General features: G+C 42.2%; 1 protein-coding gene across 1 annotated transcript in view; it reads right to left on the bottom strand.

Annotated features, from left to right (window-relative positions):
• Positions 1-17,661, bottom strand: part of LOC105467818 (RNA binding fox-1 homolog 1) — a 2,482,591-nt gene that overhangs the window by 67,931 nt on the left and 2,396,999 nt on the right. Inside the window, 1 exon segment of the mRNA XM_071083652.1 lies at positions 16,215-16,295. Within this exon segment, the coding sequence (XP_070939753.1) occupies positions 16,215-16,295 (81 nt within the window).

Below are 17,661 nucleotides of genomic sequence, written 5' to 3'. Positions count from 1 at the left end.
ACACAATTCTGGGGGTACAGATGCGCTTTCAACAGCAGGTTGATGGTTCTGCAGGATTCCCCTTGGGGGAACTCCCATTCCATGTGCTGGACCATAAATCAAGAAGGGGTGTAATAGGTAACATACTGAGGCGAAATAAACCACCAGCCATAGCTCATAGAGCAGCAATTTCAGAGGCAGGGCATCGTGCAATGAACATCACAATGAAGAGTCAAAAAACCTGATTTTTTTCCACATGGCAAAATGTGTTTCTTCCTTTTTCAGAACGAATCTCAAGGTACATCAAATTGGTTTATAACACAGGATTTACACGCAACTAGGTCACGCTCTTTAAATGGCCTTAAATGAAAATTTTAACATGATAGAGCCTGTTAAGTTCTGGCTCCAAACAAAAATGGAAAGGGTTTTCATTTTTTTTAAAAAATCCAGTAATTTCAGAGTTTGGCAAAAAAAAAAAAAAAAAGGGTGGGGGAGAAAGGTTCTATCCTTTCAGTCACTAATAAAAAGACCAAAATGGCCACTTAATTTGTCGAATCTCCAGTTCTCATATCCACATACATTTATCCCTGAAACACACATTTAGGATCGACCCTTGTTTCAGTATGAAATGCATGTTGATATTAAATACTGCTGTTTAGAAGAGAATAAATCCACATTTTGGACAAACAGTTTCTTCTAGGACATCCTCATTTGAAATGCATTGAATAGGAAAACAAAAATTTCTAATTAATGTACAAGTCTAATCACCATTCTCCACATGGAAGAGTAATTTTTCACTGTTCATTTGCTTGGTTTAATCTCAACACTGACATTACAGAAACGCAATGTCCTATAAATCTCCGCTCATTTGTTTCTTTAATATTCATATTCCATTGAACTGCAGCTGCTTGTTGCTGCAGTCTATTACAACATGCAAAAGTGTCGATAAAAATATTATGAAAGGCAAGATGTGTTTCTTCCTGGCTGCGTGTGCCATTTATTTGGGGAAAGACAATAAATGACTCGTGGATTGTCCCTCGGCCTGCTGCTTGGTGGGTGATTAGTGATTAATTACCTTGCAGCAAATAGACATGGCACGAGGAAATTGACACAGCCCTGATTAATTAACTTTTTATGGGCGGTAGTTACTCACAAAACACTGCGCACCATAATTGAATCTCTTTACATAACGTCATGGTACAAAAGTTTTAGTCAAATCCAAATTAGCCAGAAGTTTCTAGGCTGTTATAGGTCTGACTGGGATGCGTCGAAGGAATTGGCAAGAATGTGAACTTGGAGAGAGATGCGCGTTTTTGAACGTGGGTAAGAAAAGATGGTGACAATGTACTGGCCTGATTGTCCAAGCTGAATATATTGATCTAAATCTCGTTTTCAGCTAGACTTCGGGAATAAGACTGTGAGAGGCTACAATGTCTCTTTTTCCTCCAGCCTCACTTGGCTGCATTTCAGTTGCTTTTGCAGATTCTCTTTTGTCCAGTCTCTAACAGTGAACTTGACTCCCAAATTTAGTTCTCAGTTCCAACATCGCTCCCTCCAAAGGCTTTACCTCTTCGTCTAATCTCACATCGCCTGACCCCTACAACTGTTACCAGTTACCATCATATTACCCTGTTGTTGTTTTTTTCCTTCTCGTTAGTATATCACCTGACTTGATTTCAACTTCCTTACATCTCTCTCTACGGATGTCCTGAGGACTCTATGTTGGTACTTACTGTGTCTCCAACACCTAGAAGATGACTGAGTACAAGGTGATCATTGATATGTGTATTGACTACAATGTACAATGACCTCAGAATGCCATAGTCCTTCAGCTACGAAAGAAAATGGGTGGCAATCCTCAAACGCGTGAGAGTTGCTAAGGAGCTGCCTGTGAGGGATGCATATTCCCAGAGAAACTCTGGGTTGGTGATGGAGTTAGTGATAAGAGATCCTGGACTGCCCTTGTCTAAAAACCCAGGCGGTGATAACCAGAGTAATTCAACCAATGATGTGATTGCAGTTGGCAAAATTCCAACCTCTGAGGCTCCATTATCAGGTGGAGAAAAATTCAATTGCATGATGATAACAGCTAGGATTTACTAGCACTTGCTAATTGCCAGACCTGGAGATTAACCCAGTAATGTCTCACAAAACCATATGAATCATGATTGTTGCTATCTTCACTTTGCTGGGGGTGGAGATGGAGGTATAGAGCAGCTCAGATACTCACCCAGGGATTTGAACCAAGGCAGCCTAACACCACAGAGCCTATGATCTTATCCATTATGCAACATAAAGGCAACCCCAGTCAGGCTGTGGGAAAAGCTTTCTACTTTTACTCTCTCTCTCTGCTTCTTAGAGCCTCTCATTTTGGATTCCCTCCTATTGCCTGTACAAGCTGCTACATTGTCTCGCTATATCCATAGCACGTCTGAGACAGAGCCAGCCCCAATTCATCATGGACTGGGTTAATTTGCAGGGGAATCTGTTGACAGTCTCCCAGAGATCTCAATATGCTTCTTGTTGGGGGATGGGGGAGACATTGGAGGGTCTGTGTTTGTGTACCTGCCATTTCTTCTGTTAGATACTTATGTTCTGAGATTTCGAGATACCTGGAAAGGCATTGTTCCTTTTCTACTAATTGGATGCCGGTCATAGGGATCACCACTGATTTATGTTCCTGATAAGAGTTCAAAGGCAAGCTGTTTCCCTTTGCCACTAGGGTTTACCTCCACATCTTGATGTGGGGGACAGGTGGTGTTCAACCCAAAAATACTGGGAATGCAGATTCTGTAGACATAGCAGGTTTGCACTAGTACAGTGTGAGTAAAGTCGCAGTTGAACAGAAACCTGATTACTGTCACAATAACTAGCTCCTTATGACTAAATGCAACTAGAAATTTTTAATTTGGAAGATTGGAATGAAAAACTCATTTCAAAGCCTTGGAAGATCTGCATAAGAAACCTTCATAACATTTTGGGCTATTGCACGTTTTTCTATATATAATTACTTTTTTAATATGTTATCAAATATCACCTTACAACTTGGGTTTGAAAATAAGTCTCCTTTTTGTGAAAATTTAAAAAAAAAAGTCATCTAGGAAAATAACATTACACGCAATGAGCACACCAGGATTTAACTGTGAGCAACAAGTCTGGTGTTCCCAAAGGAGAAAAGTTCTCTAACTGAACAAATTTAAAAAGCAACAGCAAAAGACACTCACACCATTCACGCACATGAATATTCTTTGATCATGTAAGGTCTTTGCGTCTCTGAGCGAAGGCAGTAGACTTGGTGGTTACTAACTGCCATGCTGTTCCTGCTTATCTCCCAAAGTTAGTGGTTGTATCTTTCCTCACGGGTTAAAATGGCTGGATTAATCCAACATACAAGTAGCAAATGTCAAGGCTGCTAAATGTGTGGTGATACGCTTTTACTGTGCAGAAGAGGTATTTGTGATTTGCCCACTCACAGGTATTGACAATCTCCCCCTGGGGCAGGATTTTTGTCACATTTCATTTGGCAAAACGAGAATGAGTCTCAATCTTGGAGTGTTTGACTTGGCAGAACCGCAAAAGGCATTTGCGAAGGTGCTTTCTGTCCTTTGAAGGAGAAGACAAAGCCCTGAAGAGCTGAGATTTATTTTAATGTGGACGAAGCAATTTGTCATCATGTATTAGTTTAACAAAATTTGTGCTGATAACCATCTTGTCGTTTCCCAGGAAACCACAGGAAAAAAAACCCAAAAAACCCCCACAAATAACTTATATAATTACTTTATCCAGTGCATATATATACTAAAGGTTCAATTGTTAAATCATTCATGTTCTATCTAACAGCTGGCTGAAACAGCAAGCTCGGTGAATTGCCTCTCCAGGTAGGAAACAGGGCAAGTGAAATAAATTAGCTTCCTTATGCTGGGCTGGATTTCCCATGGTTCTCTTGGGCTGACGCAGCTCCTGTACATGAAGCCTTCAGAGGGGGCTGATGGTGGCTCACAGGGATGGGTACACCACTCACATGTGTTGTTCATTTCACTCCCAGCCATTGCTGTGGGGATAGCTGATCTGTCTGTCAGTGCTGAGGCCATCTGCTTTTGAGCATCAGTTTTCAGACTTTAAAAAAAAGTCCCGATCCTTGGATCAATGCCCAAAGCCAACCTGGAGGACAGGTACTGTCTGAGCCTACGGATCATCTGCCTGATATCTGAGCCAGAGCCTCGAAAACACCTACACAGAACAGACTGAGGAAGGTACCATTCAGGAATGGTCCACCAATCCAGTCACTGGACTAATGTAAACCATCCAAACCAGCTTCTTTGTTGAACTTTATTTTCTTGAGACAGGGTCTCACTCTGTTGCCCAGGCTAGAGTGCAGTGGTGTGGTTATGGCTCACTGCAATCTCAGACTCTTGGGCTCAAGTCATCCTCCCACCTCAACCCCTCCAGTAGCTAGGAGTATAAAAGTACACCATCACATCTGGTTTGGTGGACTTTAAAAAATCCTGGAGAACGTGGCTTCTGAGCCAGAAAAACAAAGAGTAGCATTTGAGAAGCCGTAATGCCTCAAGCAGCCTTGAGGGATTCTGCACAGCAATCTCATTTAGTGCTCATAGGTAGGTAGTCATGGCTATTTACATGGCAAGGAAACTTGGCCAAGGTCACGGCACTAGTCTCCCATGACAGTTTACTCCCAGACTTTCCTGCATCCAGCTCTTTTCACTAAATCACGCTGTAGCTCAAGAAAAATGTTGTAAAACCACTAGTGGGAATTAGGACTTGCCAGAAAAAAAGGAAAACAATCTTTTGGAAATGTTTGAGATTCCTGCAGCAAAATACTAAGGGTAGGGATAATAGATACCCATAGATAGTTGTGACTTTGCTGTTTGCTTTCGTATGAAAACCAATGAGGCATCAAGAGCCTATGTTGCATGCAAACAAAACTCAAGGAGATAAATCTAAAACACGTGGTATGGTGTTTGGTTCTGAAACTGCGTTTTCGTAACAATGCTCCCAAGTTCTCCAGTAGGGATAAATAGCTTTTGGTACACAGTTCTTTTATATAAAAACATGATTTAAGAAAATGGTGTTAGAAGCATGTGCTTACATTACTGGGTTTATATGAACTACACCAGGCTCTCTTTCCCTTCGATGAGAGGCAACCTGAGCTGCTCACGGTCTTTGCGCTGAGTAGAAGATTTATTTTGGAAGAGAAATAAGGCAAGGGAAAAAGCAGCCACCTCAATGGTTGGACACGTTTCTATCCAAGAAGGCTGGTATTTGATGAAAGAATGATTGCTCCAGCTCTTGAATTATATGAGTGCCCTTGGATTCAGCCTCTCCCTTCCTAAGCTGTTCATTCCCAGCTCTGTAGACCCAGAGAGGGCTTGGTTCAATGTACAAAGCTAGGACCCTTGGGAATGTGCACCTGCTCCATTGCATCAGCGTGTCCTCCTTTACATTCCAAGAACCAAGCAAGATCTTGCCATTGGCCCCTACAACTTACCTGCTCAGAGCTCTGAATGTAAAATGAATCCCTTTCTTTTTTTCTTTTTAATTTTAAATCCACATTAGTTTGGGGAAGAAAATAAAGGGCAGATAAGTGCTTAAAAAATAGTCTCAAAATAAGCCTCTCAAACTATCGGAGGATTTCTCTTGCCTCTGATGAGGCTGGATGAGGGTGAGTTTTGTCAAGGAGTTAAATGCAGGACCTGCACCAGCCAGTTGATCCTCTTAAGAAAATGTGAGCATTAAAAAACACTTCTTGTCAATGCTATCACAGGACTTGGGTTTCCAGGGAATTCCCCCAGAACAATTGCCTCGCTGCCTTTCCGAAACATCTCATCTCGGCCCTGTTCTCTGGCTGTGTATGCACTGGAATCCCAGGGCAACATAGTTTATTGTTTTAATATCTGTCTGACACAAAGCAAACGCATCCTCCAGTGACTCCTTATCTGTCATATGTATTTCTGTGAAAGAAATATCAAGACAAATAAGATGTTTGGGGGCACACCACGGGATGGTAGTTTTTGCAATTGGCGGCCTTTTGCAGAAGCAAGACACCCATCTGAAAAAGATGAAAGCCGCCATTCTGCATTGAGATTAATAACTAAAGCAACGACAGAGAGCTGCATAGCAGCTGCCTGAAACGTGGCTGCCTCTTTGCAGAACTTTCCCTTTACACAACTGGGGGGTGAGACATTCAACTGGTGGCTTTAATTTTTTCTTAGAAATGGTTAAAAAGGACAAACATCAAAGTGGGTTATGATTATTACTCAGCCAAAGAAACACACGGATGAAGAAAGTTGGGGGGCGGCGGGTGGGCGGGTAGTGGTTGCAGGGATTAAAAATACAAATGAACCTATTCTGAGTACTGTGATCCAGGTGGAATAACTACGTTAAGATCATAGCTGGTAAAAGCCTCTTAGAAATGATCTGTTAATCAAATGTGCTGGGTCACGGGAAAAGCTGAGCAGATGGAGAAAAAGCAGAGATGGTGCTTCAGTGATGGAGAAAGAATGATTTCTAGAGTTTACCATTGGTGGGTGGGTGGTAGCTGGATAATTCTGCAATGATTTGTTCATCAAATAGATACGTGCTATGAGTGAGGTGGCAGGGAGAGCATGGCACCTAGTAGGTGTCTCAAAACACCTCAATCCATGGGTTTAGTGAAGCAAATAGGATCTCAGTAGCAAAGGGCATCTGTCTACAGTGTTGAATAATGGTGAAAATGAGGACATTTAATTCACCTACTGAGAGGCACCCCAATGGCAGTGCTAACAGTGGTTGTCTCCTGTTGGGTGTTACCTCCCACATATCCCTAGGAGTATTGTGTTTGAAATTCTGAAACCTCAACATTATATATATTTTTCTATTACGTGTCCCTGGCAAGAATATAGATATAATAGAAGACAACTTGAGACTATCTTCATAGCATATTTTCAGGAAGTAGAATTGTACCTGGCATATGGAAAAAAATTCAATAAAGATTGGTTGAATGAAGTAACGTCTTTCAACCCCCTCCCCAATCAAAGGATTAAAAACTAGAAGGAATTATCTCTGAGAAAATGATGAAGAGGACACAGGTAGGCTGCCACCATAATGCTGAACCATAGCAAAAAGAAAGCATTGTCTGATTCCCTGATCGGAAGGGTCCAGCCCAGAGGATCTTTTACAGCCAGCATTGTTGAAAGTGTGGGGATGGAAATGGAAACAGTTCAGACAGAAGATTCTGGGTAAGACAGTGGAGTCTTCACATTTTGCCCAAGGAAACTGGGGCAGATCTTAGACTAATGGCAACAGAATTCAGCCTCTGAAACCAGATTTGTTCATTGTGCAAGCAAAACTAACAACCAGTTCCTTGTATCTTGATGAAATATAACTCAAGATCATTTTGTATTATTTAAATCAAGATCAACTAGTATCTTGATCTTAATAGGTACCAAGAGAAAGGGTACCTATTTTTTACGTACTACTTTACATCATTTAAAATGTGATAAAATGGGCCAGGCAGGGTGGCTCAAACCTGTAATCCCAGCACTTTGGGAGGCCGAAGTGGGCGGATCACCTGAGGTCAGGAGTTTAAGACTAGCCTGGCCAATATGGTGAAACCCTGTCTCTACTAAAAATACAAAAAAAACAAAAAAACAAAAACCAAAAAAAAAACCAGGCGTGGTGGCACACACCTGTAGTTCTAGCTACTGAGGAGGCTGAGGCAGGAGAATTGCTTGAACCCGGGAGGTGGAGGTTGCAGTGAGCCGAGATCATGCCATAGCACTCCAGCCTGGGCATCATAGCGAGACTCTGTCTCAAAAAAAAAAAAAAGAAAAAAAAATGTGATAAAATGCTACAAAGTGCAAAAGGTACACGAGAGTGCACAGTTAAAAGAATGTTCCTTCTTATTTTCACCCCCAAGCAGCCAGCTACCATGTTCTGCCCTTTCAAGTGAGAATGAGGGCCTGACAAAGAGATTGAGCCTGAGGGCCATAGTTTACCAATCTGGTCTACAGACTGTTCTTGTAAATAAAGTTTTATTGGAACACAGCCACACGTTTTCATTCATGTTTCAACCTTAGAAGTCCATGGCTATATGTATAGTAGTCTATGGCTACTTTCAAGCTACAACAAGAGTTGAGTCTCTGCAACAGAGGCCAGATGGCCTGTAAAGCTGAAAATATTAATACTATCCAGTCTTATAAATAATTTTGCTAAGCCCTAGTCAGACATATCAAAGAGGGAAAAGCTGCTTCTTCAAACTCGATGGGATAGGGAGGAGATAGCACAACCTCGGCCCAAGTAGAGATGCTGGACAGCTGCTGAGAAGTTCTGCATGACCACTCCCTGCTCAGCCATTTCTTGGAGTCCATCCTGTTTCCAGCCTCTGAGGGAAAGTTCAGAGAGTAGTGAAGAGAGGGAGGCTTGGGATTTAAACAGGCTTGGTTCAAAGCTGATCTAGCGGGGTGATCTTGGACAAGCTTCTTAAGGCCCCCAAGCCTAAATTTCCTCCGGAGAAAAGGTAGCATAATTAATCATACTGTCCTATAGTTTATTCTTAAGTAAGAAAGCTAATGAGAAGGGCTTAGCAGAATGCCTGACATATAGTGAGTGCCCAATAACCATTAGTTATGATTATGGATACCATGATTTCAGGGCTGGAACAAAGTTAACAGGCGTTCACTGAAGTTGTAGAACTTAAGTGGGGGGTGGAAGGGAGGAAACACCAAAAAACTCTGTAATGAAGATAAATCATGTTTTAATGCAGTCTTTTAACACCCAAATTATTCTTTAAATCCACGATGAACAGACTATCAAAATTTAAATACAGTGCTGGACTAAACCAGATGGGATTTTTAAGGCTCCAAAAGGAAAAATTAATAAAACTTACTCTGTCTTGATATTCTGTTAATCATGGATCTTTTTCTATTACTTTAGATTTTTAAAAATACTGCATTAAAATGCTATTTATGAGGAGTCTGGGTACCCCTTTATTCTTTGAAGTGAGCACCTCACTTGCTTATGCTAGTCCCAGAGCTAGTTATTTTTAAGCACCCCTCCATAAAATACTAGAAAAATATCTAGGAGGAAAGGGAGAAACTGTCAGTTACTGACAAGTGAGGGAAAAAGAAGACACAGTTCTTTACACCAATGTGTCAGTAACACAATGACCTGTATGTGTACTTTCTATTAACTGAGTCCAGCCCACTGACATTTTCTGTATTGTGCAGAAGAAAGAGGAAGCCATAAATTAACTTAGGTCCTTACTTTAATTACAGAAACCCATGGAAGTTCTATCAATTATCCAAAAGAAAAATAGTGCCGGCCTGATTTATGTATGTTTCTGCCACTTAAATCATTGTTTTATGAATTCCACACAATTACTTCCATAAAATCTGCAGTCAATATATCAATTAAAACTATGCTCCTACCACTTGCCCTTGAGTTTCACAGAATTGAATAAATGAGGAATTGATTTTGCCTTTTGATAACATTCAGGTTCCCGAGCATTTGCCCATGATATCTTTTTTTGAGGAGGGAAGGGGGGTATCAAGGTGAAAATTTCAGGGGAAATGATCATTAATCTTTTGTTAACTTTAGGATTTGTCCTGACGTGGATCTAATGTTCAACTCTGGCTTTCATGGAACTGTAGAAAACACACTCAATGACATAGATAAGCAAATGGAACCATAAGGAAATATCTTGTGGAAAACACTTTTCTAGCCCTCAACAAATAAAACTGACATCTCTGTATCAAGGGGCTTGCTATGGACTGAATTATGTCCTCTCCACCCAAATTCATATGTGGAAGCCGTAACCCCCAATGTGATGGTATTTGGATATGTGGCCTTTTGAGAGGTAATTAGGTTCAGATGAGGTCCTGAGGGGGTGGGGCCTTCATAAGATTCGTGCCCTTATATGAAAAAACACCAGAGAGTGCTCTATTCCACCCCCTACCACCGTCTCTCTCTCTCTCTCTGTCTTGTTAAAACATGGGAGAAGGTGGCCATCTGTAAGCCAAGAAGAAAGCCCTCCATAGAACCCAACCTTGTTGGCACCCTGATCTTGGACTTCCAGCCTCCAGAACTTTGAGAAAATGAATGTCTGTTGCTGAAGCCTCCCAGGCTATGGTATTTTGTTATAGCAGCCCAACCTGACTAATACAGTGCAAAACAAAACTTGCTCTTGACAGGGATTTTGTAATCCAAAGTGATGTCTAAAAATGATTAGAAAAGACAGATACATTTGCCTATGTAATTAAAAGTGTATGGTGGAATGTGAGCAACATCAGTGGTCAAAATAGGAAATACATTTGTAACATCTAAGCTATTTATAGGTTATCCTCCTAATGAACAAGTGTCACTGTGAACTGACAATAAAACAAGAAAAAACTCAAATGGGAAGATGTATACTAGAAATTCAAAAAACGTAAAGTCTAAATGAAAAATGTGAAAGATGATGATCATTAATAGGAAAAAGGCAGATACAAACTAGAACAAATTGAGATGTTATTTTTCACTATGCAATTTGCAAAATAGAGCAAAACATGGCAGTGCTGGCAAGAATGCTGGAAGGGAACCCAACAGTTCCATGTTTGGGAATGTTAAATGTAGAAATGGATGTGTAGTGGTAGGTAAGGGTATTTGCAAAAATTTGTACCATTGCCTTGTGGAGGGAATATGAAAAAACGTAGCTTGGGCTGGGCTCGGTGGCTCACACCTGCAAACCCAGCACTTTGGGAGGCCAAGGCTGGCGGATCACAAGGTGAGGAGATTGAGACCATCCTAGCTAACACAGTGAAACCCCTTCTCTACTAAAAATACAAATAAATTAGTCAGGCATGGCGGCGGGCACCTGTAGTCCCAGCTGCTCCGGAGGCTGAGACAGGAGAATGGCACGAACACAGGAGGTAGAGTTTGCAGTGAGCCGAGATCGCTCCACTGCACTCCAGCCTGGGCGACAGAGCGAGACTCCGTCTCGAAAAAAATAAAAATAAAAAACAAAGTGGCTTGAATGAGTATGGATAGAGAATGGTTCAATTGGCTGTCAACCATTTATGCCATTAAACAGTATGAAAATATCTAAAAGGCTTAAAGGGAGGTGGTCACAATGTATTAAGTGAAACTAAATATGATTGATATATGGAATACCCAAGTAACGTCTGTGTATACTCTCCTCTGTAAAGTCAAACTAATAACCCCCTGCCCCCTGCCCCCTGCCCCCTGCCCCCTGCCCCCACCATTGCATATGTATATGTCCTCTCCTGAATAACCACGCAGAAAATGTAGAAAGATACTGGGCATCTACACACATTTTAAGGGTTTGTGTTACTGGATAAAGGGATATTATTCCCACATTATTCCAATTGTGTGTGTATGTGTGTTTATTTGCACACTTCACACTGATTGCAATGAGCACCTGTGACAATTGTAATTTAAAATATATTCATAAAATCCTGAAGAAAACAAAATAAATACTGACGTCCTTCTGGAAACATCTACTTCATATGTAAATCAGGATCTGTGATAGCTTGCTTTGCTAATCTGAATCAGAAGGGAACTTTTTCATTCATGGAACCAATGATTTACCTTTTGATATGTCAACTAATGAAACTGAAATTCATGTTTTAATTTGGAAGACATGTGGTATGTTCTTTACCTTCTTGTTTCTGCCTGGTGCCAATTTTGATGTTGGGCATTCGCCATATGTGAAACAGCGCTGACACTAATACAGCAAGGACGTTTCCCGTGGACGAAAGGAACAGGCTGACCGCTGGCCTTCGGAATGGGGTGGACAGTCCACATGTCAGCAGCCCTGCCCGTTTCACTAAGCCTTTCTGTTAAGGGGTTGCATTGTTTCTGTTGAAAGCCTATTGAAAAATACTAATTGCAAATGTTTTCCATTTGATACTAGGTGATGTTGCCTAATTCTCTAGAGTTTTGTTCTTTCTTCATTTAAGTCGTATAGAAAGAAAGCCCATTTTATACTCTGCATGAGAGTAGTTTATTAGGACGTGTAAGAGGACGCATGATGACCTGTGACACAATTTGAACTAGGGTTTTAAACCCGCATGAAGTTCGGGGTGAGGGAGAAAAACTGGAGTCATTTGGGGTCCGATGGAAGACTCTAAGGAATTAGATTGTATGGAAACAAAGTTTTGAGTGAAAAATCTTTCTCAATACTTTCATGTGTCCTGGGTCACATTATTAGGATGATCCACTTAATGGGGGGGGGGGGCGGGAAGCTCACCATTATGCAAAAATGCATCCGCAAAAGCAGATAACTTCAGTAGGAATTATTTTCATTACAGACTAACCCAGCAGGGTTCCTTTAAAAACCATCTCCCCTACTGAATTTAAGGGTGTTATTTACAGATGATTAGCTATTTGGCTAGGAACAGGTACAATTTAAGTCTTAAAAAATCTAAGGCCAGTTAAAGATCCACGGAGGAAAAAAAATGCGTAAAAACCAAAAACAAAACTCCAGAGTTATCTTGTAAGTCAGTAGACACATAGGATCCAACATAACCAAAGGGTAATTTACACACACCTTTCTTCAGGAGCACAGCTGTTAAACAAATGAGGAACACACACATTTTCAAGTTAAAAAACAAGAGCATCCTACGTGATTGCTGAGAAGTATGGTAGCCTCAGCTTCCAGGGCAATGGTTGGATTCCTAGAGAAAAAGTCTGCACCCATCAGAGCTCAAAGACAAAATATGTGAGTCTCAGCCCTGTGCAAATCGAACCTGTTAGGAGGAGAACAATCCTGGATGACCATGAATATAACTGTGTGTGTGTGTGTGTGTGTGCACGCGAGCGCGCGCACACAGGCCTGCATGCAAACATGACTCTTTATGTGCTGGCTGACCTATTGCAGGAAATGGGGAATGGCTCTATACTGGAATATGCATCTAATCCGGAAGAGAAAAACGTAAGGGAATGTTGCAATGTCAGCAGTCCACAAACAGCCTAGACCAAAAAGCCATAAAGGACAAATGAAACCGCAGCAATGTATCTTAGGGATGTGCAGACAAACTTAACATTCAACACCAATGCACAGCCTGTACATAGAAATAACTGAAGGCCCCTCTGTCTACCCAACTGGAGACGGAGAGGTCTCAGAGTCGGTGACCATTACAAAATACTAATCGAGCTTGACAATCTGAAGACCCTTGCTTAAGCATTGACAAGTGAAGATTCTTAATGTAAGAAAATAGTTATGCACATGTACCCTACAACTTAAAGTATAATAATAATAAATTTTAAAAAGTTTTTGTTTTGCTTTTTAATGGGGTAGTAAAATTAGCTATTTTCTTTAAAACTGCTGTATCAACAGGCATTTATTTTAATATTTTTGAAAAATTGCTATGAACCTAAGTTCTCAAGAATAGGGGAAGAGGTTAAAATATAACATGAAGCAACAGAATACTATGGGGCCATTAACATATTTTTATAAAAAGCACATGGCATGATATAAAATGTGCAGGTAATATGACTGATACAATTTAGAAATGAAGGATTGTTGGATGCACATTATACAATTTCCATAATTGTAAATTTTTACTTTAAACATAGAAAAAAGTAGCTACACACAGTGCAGTGATACTGTATTTTTAATACTGAAATTGGCTCTTTAAATTGGGGATCAGTACACTTCTTCTGTAAAGAGCCAGACTGTTAAAATGTTAGGCTTTGCAGGCCACCTAGGTCTCTGGCACATTCTTCGGTTTTGTTTTGTTTTTTCAATCCTTGGAAAATCTACAAACCATTCTTAGTTCATAAGCCTTGTAACACAGGCCACGGGCTGGGTTGGGTGATCTCTGCTTTAGATGGTTTCATTTTCTCTGTATGCTTTGACTATTTTATTATGGAGAACTTGGGAAATATTTTCATGGCAAAGTGAAAGATGCTTCCCCAGTTCACTTTAGAACAGCTATACCAATTCAAACTAGTACACTTTTGGAGTTGTTTTGTTCACTTCTGTAAAGAAAATTGAAATATAGATATGTTATATCATCATATAAAGCCATACTGTCCAATATGGTAACCATTAGCCCTATATGGCTAATAAATGCAACATAAAAATGAGTGCCTCAGTTCCATCAACACTGTGCTGGATAGCATCAAGATTTTATCCCAGACACTTATATAGGGCTGCAATGTTAGACCCAGCCCTATGGCAAGTTTTGGCACACCAACTCTCCTTCAGAAAATAATACAGAGAAGGAAGACCAGGTAAATGGAACAGTGATCAGATTTAGTCAAATGGACTCAGAAAGGCAGCTGAAGGTTGAATAATTTTCCCAGGTTCAGAAGACAAATCTGTTACACACTGGCTCTGGGATTGCCCTTCATTTCCTCAGTTGTAAAGCAACCATTGTGATACCTACCTGGTGCTGGTTTTGAGAGGAAAACACAAGGCTAGACATGTGAAAATGTGTAGTAGCATTACAATTTCAGGAGACACATGCACACACATTTACACTGGCCCCAAGGAGGCCCTTCTGAATTTGTGGTCACAAATTCAGAAAGAACCACTTCTTGCCAGTATGGTTAGATTTGGGCTTCTTGGGAGGCACAGAAAAATGTCTTCCATTTAATTAATGCCAAAATTGCCATTAAAGATTATACTCTGGGCCAGGTCACGGTGGCTCATGCCTGTAATCCCAGTACTTTGGGGGGTTGAGGTGGGTGGATCATCATCTGAGGTCAGGAGTTCGAGACTAGCCTGGCCAAGATGGGGAAATCTCGTCTCTACTAAAAATACAAAAATTAGTGGGAGTGGTGGTGCATGCCCATAATCCTGGCTGCTTGGGACGCTGCGTCATGAGAATTGCTTGAGCCCGGGAGGCAGCAGTTGCTGTGAGATGAGATGGCACCACTGCACTCCAGCCTGGGTAACAGAGCGAGACTGAGTCTCAAAATCAACAACAACAACAAACCTAATTGTGAGAAACAACTGGCCGTCAGACGTCCTGAATACTTCAGACCCTTGGGTGTGTCACATGATATTTTCGGTTCCCTGTGACTGTGGTAACCTTTGCCCCAACAGTGAGGAGGTTGCTTTTCCTCAGCTTCACAATTTAGGAAATGAAGATGTTTGGCTTTGGCATGACGGTGAGGATTCTCCGGTGTCTTATCCCTCAAGTCTGGTATTCTTGCTCTCCTCCCCAGCCTTGCCTTTTACAACTACTCTGAGAAGCAGCCCCCAACCCTACTCCAGGCACCCAGACTCACTTTTAAGCACTGACCCTAAAGACAACTCATTCAGCAGTTATGGGAACTTCACAGGATTTACACACATTGTATAGAACACGTGATAAAGTTTCAGCTGTGGCTGGAAGACTCTTTCAGAAGGGGTATACCCTCGGAGAAAATGGTAGAGTCAGTGGTAACTTTAATTCTTCTGCCTGCTCTGGGAATTGGGGTTGAGGGTAGGGCATCCTTCAACCCAGAGCATCCATCCGAGGCAGAGAAATCTTCGGTTCTTCTACGTCAACACTGTGATCTACTTCCTGTATTTTGGGTCTCTTCCCTCCAGGACCTGATGGCTAGACTTACCTATGTTTACAAGTGCCCCAACTTATTAAAAGACAATTTATTTAGTGTTGCTGCCCCTGCACTTGATTAAATGAGGGGGGAACCACATTTCTCTCTGCTCCTCCTCCTCCTGCTGCTGCTCCTCCTGCTCCACCACCTCCTGCTGCTGCTGCGCCTCCTGCACCTCCTCCTCCTGGTCCTGCTCCTCCTCCTGCTCCTGTTCCTCCTTATTGGAATTACACAGCAAAGGACAGAACAGCCTAGGAAACAAGTGACTAGCTGCACCGTGAGACAACTGTGTACAAGAATTCTGCTGGTCAAGCATCTTTTGCTAGGCAACAGTGCCTTTTGGGTGGCCTGTATATGCTATTTAAACTATTTTTACATTAATTTGCAAAGCTATGATAGAAGGCAGGCAATAAGCTAGAGCTTCCCACCCTCCCATGCCCCTCCCCACCAACCCCATGCCCACATTCCCAACCGTTGGGACCCAATCCTGATGGATCTAACAAAGAATGTCCAGGACATCTGGGAAGTGGCATGGGAGACAGAGACATGCTTATGAAAATTAACTTCACCTCAAAGAGAGCCACAGAGAGGGAGGGGCAGAGGGAGGGGGAGAGCACTTACATGGCAGGGAAGGTGATTGGACTCAGATTTATGTCACAAAACAAAAAGAGCCACGACAGTGGGCTTACTTGCAGAAGTATATACAAGTGAACTGGGGGCACTGTACATGGAAGATCCCTCCTGGTTGGCCTGGCACAACAGGACCGTGCCTACGAAAGAGAGAGAGAGATGGTATCTGGTTTGGGAATTGGCACACTACACCTGAGAGATCACGGCAATGCAACCGAGAAATGCAGGGAAATGAAAACAGCCACATCCCAGAGCGCAGGACAAGGGCACCCAACAAAGCCCCCTGCCTTAGCCAAAGGGAATCGACGGAAGCCCCCCCCACCCTCAACAACCCGGCCCGCCAAACACACGTCATGACTTTTCACACGGGGTTGTGTAGCGTGCTCTGGTTGCCCCAGGGCCCAGGTTCAGATCAGGAATGGGGAAGCAGCGTGGTATCCTGAAAAGGGAACTTGAGAAATATTGGAGGGAACTAGAGAGTAAGCCTGACTCAGACACCTCTTCACTGTGTGTGATCTGGCAAGTCACTGTACCTCTCTGTGCCTCGGTGTTTCCATCTGGAAAACAGGGGTAAATATACCTACCTCCAAGAAGGGCTGTGCATCGTATGACTGGAGATGTACCCAGGGCAGGGGCTGGCATGTAATAATCACTATTAATAGTAAGCATACATGTTGATACGTTTATGGAAAACTGTACCTTCCTTCAAACATCAGTCTTTCCGAATCGGTTCTTCAGAGGAAGAACCAAAGTAAGGCAGAGAAAGAAAAATTGCAACTTTTGGCCATCCCTGGGACTCACCCTGGACCCACGATGGACACTGGGTGAGAGAATATTTGGCTTCTGCATTCCCACTTTCTTCCCTAAAGCTCTCTGCCTTCCAGCCAGAAAGGCTGCCTGGCTCATCCTGCAAACCGCGGCTGCATTGCAGCAATGACTTGCCTCCTCCTGATTTAAAGCGAAGGGCACTAGGTTTATCCTCGCAAGATGGAATTTTACAGTGGCGAATAATGGTGGAATCCTGACATACCTCTTCAATCTATGACAGATTTTGAACAACCACCCACTCCAGGGATGACCGGGGTCGGGAATTGTCAGGGTATCAATTCTACTTTCCCACTGCTGCAAGACTCAAACTCCTAAGACTTTGAAAACAATTAGAATTCTGAGGAGTCTTAAGGCCATTACTGGTGATGGAAATGCCTCCCTGTGGTTTCTGGTCACTTCCCTGGCGAGGGAAGGTCAACCACCCCAGTTTGATTTGGGTTCCCCTGTCAGGACCACCACGGGAAAGCAATCTCCCAGGATAAGAAGCCAACCTTACAAGTTCCCCAGAACAGGGAACTTTTCTACATCCCTGGAGACCGGCCCTAGGGAATAGTTCTATGATCCTTCTGTATCTTCCCTACGATCAACAAAAATGTAGTTTAAACTTCCAAAGTGTGTGGGGCTCTGCTACATAGAGGGACTGCGGGGGTTGTCATCAACGGAGAGTAAACCAGATAC

Source organism: Macaca nemestrina, chromosome 18, assembly GCF_043159975.1.
Source record: "Macaca nemestrina isolate mMacNem1 chromosome 18, mMacNem.hap1, whole genome shotgun sequence".
Lineage (NCBI taxonomy): Eukaryota > Metazoa > Chordata > Mammalia > Primates > Cercopithecidae > Macaca > Macaca nemestrina.
The sequence above is the reverse complement of the archived record's forward strand: the minus strand, read 5'-3'. Positions and strand labels throughout refer to the sequence as shown.